This window comes from Anabrus simplex, chromosome 1 (assembly GCF_040414725.1).
Source record: "Anabrus simplex isolate iqAnaSimp1 chromosome 1, ASM4041472v1, whole genome shotgun sequence".
Taxonomy (NCBI): domain Eukaryota; kingdom Metazoa; phylum Arthropoda; class Insecta; order Orthoptera; family Tettigoniidae; genus Anabrus; species Anabrus simplex.
Window position 1 is genome coordinate 690,369,675 of NC_090265.1, and position 12,810 is coordinate 690,382,484.

The 12,810-nt window shown below is 39.1% G+C and overlaps 1 protein-coding gene across 1 annotated transcript in view; it reads left to right on the plus strand.

The window, feature by feature from the left end:
• Nucleotides 1–9,742: 9,742 nt before the first annotated feature.
• LOC136857345 (uncharacterized) overlaps nt 9,743–12,810 on the plus strand; it is a 280,832-nt gene continuing 277,764 nt past the window's right edge. Inside the window, exons 1-2 of the mRNA XM_067135953.2 lie at nt 9,743–10,118; nt 10,267–10,531. Of these exons, the coding sequence (XP_066992054.2) occupies nt 9,974–10,118; nt 10,267–10,531 (410 nt within the window). The 5' untranslated portion in view covers nt 9,743–9,973. The remainder of the gene's footprint in view (nt 10,119–10,266; nt 10,532–12,810) is intronic.

The window sequence follows — 12,810 nt, forward strand, 5'->3', positions numbered from 1 at the left end:
TACAACTGATTTCACTATTTAAGTAAGCACTAGTTACATCTAGATGTTCTACAGTCCAACCTTTATGTACTGCAATGCCTATCAACAGTCACATTGTTTTCATATTTATAACAGGACTAAATGTTTCATCATTACAAAGGTTCATCTGTCTCTTAGAACTGTAGGCAACCAATCTCGCCTTATATTTCTGAATGTTAACCTCACTGTCAGATTTCACTGAAAACACCCACGTAGAACTAATTACCTTGATATAATCTGGTCCTTTTACAATTTCCCAAACACCCTTCTTTCTCATCCCATTGATCTCCACTTTCATGGCTTCCATCCAGTTATCAGACTCTTGGCTTGACATAGCCTCCTCAACTGTTGTCGGTCCCACTACACTCCCATGTCTAACTTCTATCACTGCCTTACAATCTGCACAAGTCTTTCCTTTCCTCTGTCGTATTGACTTTCTCAGATTATTCCCTGGCTCTTGTATTGCTATAGACTCAACTCTCTAGTTGTTCCTCCCCGGTTGTTGACTCAACAGCCAATGTTTCCTCTCTGTCCTCCCCTATGTCTAATTCAGTCCCTAATTTTATCTCTGGATCTTCAATGCACAATATGCCAAAGCATGTTTCATCACACTCTGCCTTTGGCACATTTATCTTTTATATAATATCGTTTCCAGGACCTTTCACCTTAAAGGGAAATATCTGCTCCTAAAATACCACACTTCTACTGACTATTACTTTTTACCTTTCAAGGCTCCATAATCTATATCCATCTTTAGTACCTGCCTCGTACCCTATCATAACCCATGACTCTGCTCTGGGATCTAAATTCCGCTGTCTATTCTCACAGCCCACGCCTGACATCCAAATACTTAAAATCTAGCTATTTCTTCCTGATCCAACTTCCTACTGAACCACAGTTCATACGGTATCTGAAAATTTATTGCTGAGGATGGGCAACTGTTTCTTATACAGACTGCAGTCATTACCGCTTCTCCCCATAATTACTTTGGTAACCCAGACTGGCAGAATAGACATCTAACAGTATCAAACATCGTTCTATTCTGCTTCTCTGCTAATCCATTTTGTTGTTGAGTGTACGGTACAGACCACCTATGAGTAATACCCCATTTTTGCAATTGCGCTTGAAACCCTTTATATGTGTACTCTGTACCACTGCCAGATTGAACTACATTTCCTGCCTTTGCCGGATACCTATGAAACATCCTAATTTTTCACACACAAAGCCACATTATATCTGGAGTATTCATCAATCATTGTTACAACGTTGAGCTTTCCCAAGTTATTGTGGACTAATTTTTCCAACTACAGCAGTGTGCACAACATCAAGTGGTTTTTCTCCCTTACGCTTACAAGACTTAGGTACTTCCTTGTTACTTAGTTTCCCCTAAATGCATACAGAGCAAGTATTAATATCATTACTTCTTTTCAATGCTAACATAGCCAATTTAAACAAAGCTTCAGAATGTACATGTCCATATCTCTCATGCCACAACCTAATCTGCCCAACATATTTACATGCTACATTATTATTACATTCTTGATCTATCATTTGGTCACAATCACTCACAGCTACAATATAATTTCTTCCCTCTATCTGTACTACATATACACCATTCCTCCTGTTTGCAATAAACAATGTTTCATCTCTATTCTTATCTGCAACCGCTGCTTACTCACCTGAAAATCCTACTTTGGAACCTTTGCTACTTAACTTACCAACGGATATTCAATTCGCACCCAAGTTTGGCACATATAACACATCTGTAAATGTAATTGTCCATCCTGTTGAAATTTTTACTTTCACCTTACCTATATATCTAATATCCAGCTTACTGTTATCTCCTACTTCTACATTCCCAGTTACATTTGTTGACATGCCTATAAACATCTCCTCTGTTGGACACATATGATGGGACGCACATGAATCGAACAGCCAATCTCTAATTTTCTCAGTTGCTCCAGAAATCTTCATGCTGATTGCTTTTACATGTACAATTTACGAGCTTACCACTTTTCCACTCGCATTCACTGATTTATTCTTCTGTGGTGATTCGTCACTCTTTATTGTTTGACATACTTTAGAATAATGTCCCAACTTACCGCAATTGAAGCAATTTTGGGTACTGCGACAATATTTAGATACATTTCCCTGTTTACCACAATTGTAGCAACTATACTGTTTTCCTCTTCCCATGTCTTCTATATTGATATATAGCTTCTGTTGCAAAGGCTTGAGCTTCATTCTCCTCACGTTTTCCAGTGTCATAAGCCTTTCCTCCATTTTTCTGAAGTTTCTTTCTTCTTTCCTCAGTGAGTAATCTCGCCTTCACCTTCGAGATTGTCAATGGTCAATTTCGGCGAATCAGCTTCCGAGGAAGCATATTCCTATGTAAGGTTCCCGATGATCATTCCTGCAACTTGTTGATCTGTGAACTCGTATCCGGCTTTACTCGTTCTCCTCCACAGTTGATTTATTTTTGCGAAGTGTTTTTTGTACTTTCATGTCCTTCGGCTTCACAAAATGAGTTAACTGTTCGAAGGTCAGTGCACCATTCACTAGCCCTCCGTCACTGCACACGTACAGTTTCTTCCATGCTTTTTTTGTTGATTCAATATCTGCAATGTCACTTTCTAAATTTTCTCCCACATATCTAAAAATATCTCCTAACGCGATCACATTGTTTCGCGCTCGTCGTTTCGTTTCTGTCTGAGACAATTGACAACCTGGCTTATCCTCATACCCTATAACGGATTCCCTCACATATTTCAACAACAGTTCTTGTTTCGCCTTTAATGCCCAAGAAAAATAGTTCTCCACTGTAAGCCTATCCACATTCCTATTCAGTGTTTCTTCCCCGGTCCACGAGATCGCCATTTTTCCGTTAATAATGTCGCTACTTGCTTCGTCCGTTAATTCTCGTTACTCCATTTCATCTTATATTGTCCGGAATGCACTGCGGCGCTCTGGCGCTCAGTGCCCATAAACTGCTGATATCTTTTAATTTTAGCTCATAACACCAGTTTAGGCAAGCAAATTTTACGATATAAACACCACCTTCATCACACACATCTTTTATTACGAACTGTTGCCCACAACTACCCACCACAAGACATAACCGTAAGAATTTGGAGTGGGTTTCACGTGGCAGGCCGCAATGAAATGGTGAGAGAAACGCATTATCATCTGGTAGGATTGTTGGGGTCTTCCTTAGGGCCCCACAAATAGGGCCGGTCGTGTCATCACCGGGAGGGCGGCCTTCTTCTCACCAGGGGTGATGACACGGCCGGACAGTAGTAGTAGTCACCAATATTATTTCTTGCTTTATTTTATTATCCTTTATTGCTCATTTTATTTTGTGTCTTAATATTAAGTGGAGACAATGGGCGTGGCATGGGGGACTGAGGATGGCTGCCGTGGTGATTCTACCTTGGGAGTGTCACGTTTCCGGAGTATCAAATATACCCCATGGCACGCCCAGGAAATCCGGTATTTCTTTTCTTTTTGGTGTGAGCTGTCCATGTGAACATGTATCGGGGCAAATTCGCCTGTTATGTTCAATAAATATCTATCTATCTAACTACCAATCACACTCATCTAGCAGTTCAAAGAATAAAAAACAAGGTACCGGAAACCCAATTGACTCAATTTCTTCAAGGAATAATACACTTGAGTTACTAACACATTACCTTAATGTAGATTTCTTACAACTGACACATGATATGGTATTATTTATTTTTATGAGAAAATCACAACATTCCAACACAAATAACTTGGAAATCTATCAAACATTTCCCAATTAACTGATTGACCAGGAGAGACGCAATTCAAACAAATAGAAAAAAATATTCAAAGGAACGTATTGACCACACGTTGACACAATTCAAACAACAACTTTACCCTCGATTTATGTGAAAACAATTGCTAATCAATTGTCATATTTACTACAAATCATACCAGATAGCAGCACTTTCGCAAAAGGCAGAGGCCATAAGCGGCCATACTTTTCGAGAATGCGTTCTGATGGGTCAGGTCGTATTATCGTAGTGTTATACCGATACGCTTGTTCGTGCTCCTGTTGGAAGAACCTGACCCCATCTTAAATCATTAATGCATTTCATACGGAAAAAGATAATTATTTAACAAGCCTAGTAAGTTAAAATTTCCAAAACTTTCCATATGGTGTTAATAAACCATCCATAAGAGCCATGACCACTTTTGTTGGGACTGAAGTGCTATAATTTTTCTCTCGGCCACAGTACACTCTAAAATCGTAAGTGTACCCTCCCTTTAGACAGACTTTAAAAATTTTAATACCAAACTTGTGCCGTTTGTTTGGAATGTATTGTTTGAATTTCAAACGGCCCCGAAATGGCACAAGTGACTCATCAATGCAAACAGTCTCTCCCGGTATAACAGCATTTTTGTTGATTTCCCTCATTATATCAATTAAAGGAGTTACCTTATAAAGTCTATCGTCATTATTTGCATTTTCATTGTCACTGAAATGCAAGTGCTTCAGGAGTATCTGAAATCGGTTCCTTGACATCACCCTTTTCATTTCGTACTGTACACTTTCTTGGTTGACCAATATGATTGTAAGGATGGAAATTGGCACAACCCCATCCAAATCAAAATACCCAGAAATCTTTCCATTTCTTCAACATCAGTTTCCTTCCATCGAGTTAGGCGGGATTTAGGAGAAATGCCCTTTTGAATAGTTTGTTCAGCATACCTGTTAGTTTCGCGTATAAGTAGTTGCAGCACCTCGTTACTCACAAAATATCTATAGACTTCGTAAGGATTTTTTCCTGTCAAATTGTTGATTACATTTTGACTCAAGCAAGGATTGGGTTCTGTAAAATCAAAATGTTGCAAATAGCGACCTGTCACTGTGTTCCATGTAATATTACTGCAGGTTGGGAAACTGTCATCATTGTCACTGTCAGATAAGCTATGCACACATTCTCTTACAACAGATTCTATGGCTTCACTTATTGTATCAACTCTCTGATTTGGAACTGTAGTATGTGTAGGAGGTACAGGAATGCTGGAATGTGTGATAATGGTAGCAGGAATAACGCCATTGTTCAGGAGTGGCGAGTTAGCTGCATCTGATGAACTTGGAAGACATATAGGATTCTTGTTATGACATGAAGTTGTCCCTAAAATAGTAGGAATCGGTTGATTTACACTAGTGAACGCACTAGAAACTGTGCAGCCTACATTAGTCATGTTTACAGTAGATTTCGTATAATTCTGACTTACTTTACTCTTCTTTCTCCTTGGTTGTTTGTCCTCCTCATCGGTAGAGTCTCCGTTTGAAGAAGGCTGGTACCCATCAGATAGGTAAGTATTGCCAAGTACAAGGTCTGCAATGTCTTCTTCTTCTTCTTCTTCTTCTTCTTCTTCTTCTGACATAAGTTCTTGCCACAGTTTATTTATATGCTCTTGTTCCTCTTCGTAGTTTCTTGCCATGATGAAATAGCGAACAAATCACTGCACAACTACTTACACATTACTTTCAACAGCAAGACGCACAGTCTACTCTACACAGTGGAACACACAAAAGTAAGCAGAAATGCTTGAGTCAGAGCCGGACAGATGTCGGAAGGAGGGAGGGGAAGGGAGGGCAGGCATCAACAGGAAGCGTGGAAATTCCCGTGCAGAGTTGGGTAAAGACAAGTGGATCGGGAAGGTGAGAACTGTGCTAGGATACGTGGTGACACATTGGTCTCACGCGGCCACTGACACTACCTTCCAGCTGTATAGGCCGCGTGAGACCAATGTGTCACCACAATTTCAACACTATGTTATGACTACAATTTTGGCCCAAGATGACTAAAAGGAACATTTCTGTAATAAGTTGCACTATTTTATACTCTATAGTAAAAAAAAAAGAATGGCCTGGATGGAAATATTTTTTACTGCATATGTGGCACTTAAGGTGTTAACACCTTGAGTGCCACGTGAGACCAACGTTGACTCACAGAGCTTAATGCCATTCGGGCCGCGTGAGTCCGCTGTGGACTCACGCGCACTCTCCAAGTCTCCGACCCCGTGGTGCCATACTTTCATCACACTTGACATGTAAACATATGTTAAATGAAAGTAGGTGGCCAGTACGTCATGAATCTATTCTTGGCCTGTTCATTTGTGAGTCTTATGTGACACGACGTAGCCTGTACGTCACTGTAATATATCAACCAAAATAAATAAATTATGACGGCATTATTTTTTGTTTTCAGATCGTGTCATGTGTACAAATAACAAAAGCTTGTACTGTACAGTGTACTCATTGTTCATTGTCTCATATCAGGGTTTGTAGACGAACATAGGACATAAAAATTACATGAACTTTCTAGAAAAAATATTTGTAACTTTGTCTCATTCGCAATCACACCGCAAATTGGTACACTTTTTTGCATATGAATTTAAAGTATAACAAATGAGACTTTCTGAAGAAATATAATTCAAACTGTGTTTCACAATCACACTACAAATTAGTGCACTTTGAAGAAACAGTCCAAACAGAAGAAATTTTCACAGGCTGGTCATTTGAACTTAGACTGTACAGTCTTTCTCATGGCATATTGCCTTCTTGATTCCCGATGGATCTCTTCATAACAGTTACTGCATCTCCGTCTTCCCTGCCGGCTTCCATCCTCCAGTCGGTGGGGCAATACCTGCTTCTTTGGTACTTGTGGGGGAGTGTGAAGATCTTTGATACCGGTACCTGTTAACTGTTCAAGAATGTCCTTCTTGAACTGGGTACCAGATATACTCTCATTCCCAAGTTGATTGGAAATATAGTTGGCATTTACTGTACGTGTGCTGATCAATATCTATATAGCTATTTTTCTGTATCATTTTACTTCCCGTCTCAGGGAATTACTATAGCTCTTTTTATGATCTGATAAATCAATGTACAGTTTGCATGTGTTATACTCTATAACACTCCGTGGTTTTTGCACTTCACCATCCCTCCTCTGAATAGTGACCATCTCACCAGTGTGTTTAGTTGTCAAGATTAACACATCTCTTTTATCATGCCATTTCTGAACAACCACACCAATGTTACTTTCACGGGCTCTTGTCTCTCCTCTTGCTAACTTTCTTTTAGCAACATGGGTTGGATTTTACGTCCGATTAGATTTAAATGTTCCAAAGATATGAGTTTTATTCTTTAGTAGTTCAAGAGCTAATGAGACAGATGTATACCAGCATGTCAGGAAGGTGAAAACTGTGCTAGAGTACGTGGTGACACATTGGTCTCACGCGGCCTATACAGCCGGAAGGTAGTGCCAGTGGCCGCGTGAGACCAATGTGTCACCACAATTTCAACACAATGTTACGACTACAATTTTAGCCCAAGATGACTAAAAGGTACATTTCTGTAATGAGATGCAATATTTTATACTCTATAGTAAGAAAAAAAGAATGGCCTGGATGGATTTATTTTTTACTGCATATGTGGCACTTAAGGTGTTTAGGAGACAAATAAATATACTAAACTTAAAAGTATCGTACGATATCGTATTTAATGAAAACCTACAACCTGTTATCCAGTCTTTGACAGGTCAGGGATGTAATGAATGAACCATATATAGGCTATTATTACTAGAGGTGGGAATTATAGGCACGAATAGGTTACAATGCAAACGTATTTGAACAAGGCGCAAGTGAAATCTTGCCGCTCTACAGATATGTCGGGGAGTTGCATAAATTTTAGGGGTTCTAATAATTCAGATCGATAATATTTATGCAAATCTCACATCAGAACCGTCATGCGGGTAACATACACTTGCGCCTTGTTCAAATATATTTGCATTCTAACCTATTCGTGCCTATAATTCCCACCTCTAATTATTACAATGGAGTCGCCTCTCCTAATGTGATCTATTTAATAAAGTATATATTTGCAATGAAATATTTACGAAATGCAGATGTCACAAAAATGTTATTATTTTGGATTTGACATTTTCTTGCCACACTTTTTATATTTCCTTTCATTTCATAATTTAAATAACACTGAATATGCATATTCGAACATTTACTAATGTGAAGATGGCCACCTAATAGCATTAATGTTTCTTGTTTTAATTTTGCTTTAACTCAGCATCTTCTTTCATATAAGTGAGTTTAAAACTTGTCTTTAAAAAGGCATGCAATTTTACTGTGCAGCACAGCTTGTACTTCATTAGGGTAAAAATGTGACATAGTCATATTTTTTCAAAATATGTGAATATCTCGCGTTATCTTTGCTATAAAATACTGACTGTGTATTGTACTACTACGACTACTACTAATGGTATGATCTCGACTATCTTGTGAATTTATTTTGATTTGAAGGCAACTAGGCTGCCTGCGCGTCAATTTCGACTGTGCCATTTTACTCTACCAGATGACAGAGTGAACCGGATCTCTCTTGCTCGATCCGTAGCTGAGATTTTAATAAATTTTGTCGGGTATACACCAAATATATCACTATAGATCTCTTACGTACCCATATCGTATGAACTGAAGGTAAAATGTTCACTTTTCCACCCTTCAAAAATCCGACTACCGTACCTCTGCTGGGTGTAAATCCACGATTTTGGAATCTGGAGGACGACACTATACCACTGATCCACGCAGTAGCTGTTGCGACAGTGATAATTTAAAATGAGGTACTAAAAAAATAAAGAAAAGGGGTTCAGCGTAGCTGTAAGCTTGTATGTTGCCAAAAACATGTCTGCATTAGTGCGATGTTAAATTGCTAGCAAAAGAAAATAGAGAGTCAACTAAATGCATTACTCTTTATTGACAAACATTTTATAACAATACGTTATATACACTGACAATTATCGCTCGGAATACACCGCGGGATTTCTTTGCATTTCATTATTATAACGGCCATACGTTCACAAACTTTGCCAGCCATTATTAATTATGCTCTAAGGCGAATCAATAAGTTGGATCTTTCAATCCTCGACCTCCTGTGGGTGGGGGCGGTAGGATAAGACCCACAGTTTACACTGCCTGTCGTAAGAGGCGAGTAAACGGGCCCCTGGGGCTCTCAACTTGGGAGCGTGGGTTGGTGACCATGAAATCCTTGGCTGAGTTCCACTTGCTTGTGCCAGGCTCCTCACTTTCATCTATCCTATCCAACCTCGCTTGGTCAACTCTTGTTGTGTTCCGACCCTGACGGTATGAGAGCATTCGATGGCTAGGGATATTTTAATTTTCACGCCTTTCGTGGACTTCGTCTTTCTTTGGTCGATACCATCATGCAAGTGTCTGATCTCTTCTACTTTTCTCTCTGATTAGTTTCATATAGAGGATGGTTGCCTAGTTGTACTTCCTCTTAAAACAATAATCACCATCACCACCCCTTTCTCTCTCCTGGAATAATTCCCATAAAATCAGCTGAGCTGAGAATATCTGCCAGGTTTGCACGCTAGATGGTGCGCTTAGTGGTGAGCTAGGATATGTTGGAAACTATCCTATATTTATTTACAAGTAGCTGCAATACCAGGCTACAAAAATTGAAGGAGTTATTACACAAATGTTAAAATTTCTACGACGGACTGGAATCAAATAGATAACTGATTATATGTTATAACAATAAAATAGAGTAAGTTTTCGGAGTTCAGCTGGTAAGTTCATGAATTAGCATTGGCTAGACTGATAACTTGACCACGAGTTCGAAAAAAAAAAAAAAAAAAAAAAAAAAAAAAAAAAAAAAAAAAAAAAAAGGGCGATTTCCCACACGAGGATTATCTTGTTCTGTCAATCTATCATTATACTTTATTTTGGGTAAGATAAACCATCAATTTAACTGTGATAGCCCCACTCCTATATCGAAGACAGATTCGTTTCTTATCCGATTTACTAATCCTTTATCTGCTGGCAGTACATAACCTCCAATTCCCACCGGTCCGTTTTGTACAACAGTCACGAAATAGGAAACACAATGAACGACAAACACATAATCATCGTGGGTGCTGGTGCAGCCGGAATTGCTGCTGCTTCTCGCCTTCTGGAATGTGGGATCAATGATTTATTAATTTTAGAAGCAGAAAATAGAATCGGAGGACGAGTTTGGACTGCTGACTTTGGTGAGTTTTTACAGTTTATGTTATTGAAGGAGGTTCATGATTTGTTTGCTAATTACATATCGGATGAATCAATCGTTCATTTATATTTTGATAAATTGACCTAATTTTGCTTTGAATGTGTTATGACGTTTCACAATTGTTGATTCAGGTGAAGGTGTTGTCGACATGGGCGGTCATTGGGTTCATGGCGAGAAGGGCAATGTTGTATTTAATATGGCAAATCCGTTGAATCTATTGGGTGAATCTGTGACTGCCTTGTTCGATAATTCCACAATATTTGTTCAATCTTCGGGCAAATTTGTTGATATGGAAACAAAATCCAAAGTACTGTCTCTGATGAGTGAAATTGAAGACGAGAGTGATGAAGACTTGAAGACTTTCCATGGCTCTCTTGGCGACTACTTCACAAAAGAGTGAGTACATTTTGTGTTATTTGTCAAATCATATGTCATTGCTTAATTACTTTTAACATCATCAATTGTACACTCACTTTTGGGTCTACTTCAGTTGTTTCTGCATTTAAACATTAATCATACATTGTTCCCCAGATTGACTGTTGTGTGTATGGGGTGATATTATGAACAATGACTCTACCACAGTTTTCTGGATTATTTTGTAAGTTTTCAACATATGTAGTAAAGGACAAGGCAAAACGTAATAAATATACCCCAGAATAAATCACCTAATTTGGAAAGGTTAATCTTAAAACTCTTACCTTATGACTTCTAGGAGAGTGATGTGTTCGTTAACAAGGCCAGGGACCCACCCCAAGAAATTTAACTTAATGGTATCATAAATCATGCCACATTTTTTGTACCACTGGCATCAATAGTGACTGCCATTGCCTATAATTTGTACAGTATGGTGTCACTTCCAGAATTCAATGCAGATACTGTAGATGTTATTACCACCTACCTACATCACAGGAAAAACTTCCAAACAAAGTCAAATCTCTTATGCCTCGCTTCGTCTGTGTATATGCTGAAAATGAACGTATGGTGATAAATGAATATACATACATATATAAACAAAGTTTATACCCTTGCGTTCATCTTTCCAATATCAGCTTGCTTAAACCATTGGTACAGTTCTTCCTTGCATCTTTTTGCTCTTCTTCTGGTCTCTGTGTTGTAGGTTGAATCATAGATCTTCCTTTCAATCCACAAATAATAGTAATAATAATAATATTAACTTTCTTTCAGTGGATTTTAAGAGTCATCATGTGTTGGAACTTTGTACCATAGGATTTCTGTAAGGAGCTGTCACGTTTAAACACACTCAAATTCCACTGATGTCAGCCTGTATTGAACCCACTGTCTTGGGAACAAAAGTATAGTGACTGATTGACTGTGCCACTAGGCTTCCCTGTCTGTATTTGTATCACATAAATACTGTAATATAGGCCTAGACATGATATTGTTTCATGTTTATGCCCTATGAAACAAGGCAATCCACATCATTTCTTGTCCTTTTGCTTGTCAGCCTGAGAAGAAGTATGTTGTTGAAAAGTTTTAATTACAAGACAGTTTACAGTCCTAGGAAATTAAATGGAAGAGGTTGTTTTAATTTTTAATAATAAAGATACATAAACCTGTATTAGACTGATATGGTCTGTAGCTCACCTGGCGTCAAATCTTTATGGCCTGATAGTGTGGTTAGCTGGTTTGAGTTCTGCTGACGAAAAGAAATTTTCACCATCAGAATGTCAGGTGGCAGAGTAGGAGAGGTCTCTGTCTCGGCTACTCCCGAACTGTTGTGCACATCGGACGACAAGATCTCCCCTTCGGTATCTGTCTCCTGGGAGCAATTACACCTAGTAGCTTGAGATCAATGCTGCCAGGTGTTCTGGTTTGTCTGATGGTGCATGGCCAGTCATGGTATAATGATGTAGGGGCATATAAAGGAGATGGCCGGCAAACTGGAGTGGACGTTGGGCTTTGATGTCACAAAGGCTAGGCAAGTCTTTTTTTTGCTGCAGCACTTTTTGTAATATGGTCAGTATACTATATTCTCAAAATTTGTCCCAAGCAGCAGTGATTGAAAACATTAATGTTCCTAATGATACTGGGCGTCATCTTCCATGTTTTGCTTGCATAGTTTGAAAAGGGAGGGTGGCGGGGGAGGGGGCAATAGTAGTATAGAGGTGCACAGCTTGACGTGAGTACAGATGGAGGCTGCCAACCATAAGAGCAGCAATGCTTCCTAAAAAGGCAAGGTGATTACTGTAACTTGTTTCAGACAAGTCGGTCCCAGCGTTGATGTTAGCCTACATTTCCGCTGTCCCAATCTTCATAATTTTGGATTTTTCAGAACATGGCCAATAATGTTGCATTCATGAGGTGATAGTATACAATTTCTGATCACTGATTCTGCACCCACCTGCAATCGCTTAAATGCGGCCAGAATCTAGTATTCGTGAGATAGTGGGTTTGAACCCTACTGTCGACCAGCCCTGAAGATGTTTTTCTATGGTTTCCCATTTTCACACCAGGCAAATGCTGGGGCTGTACCTTGATTAAGGCCACGGCTGCTTCCTTCGCACTCCTAGCCCTTTCCTGTCCCATCGTCGCCATAAAACCTATCTGTGTTGGTGTGACGTAAAGCAAATCACACACACACACACACACACACACACACACACACACACACACAAAAGGTATACTTTACTGGTTGTATAATGTCTTTAAATATG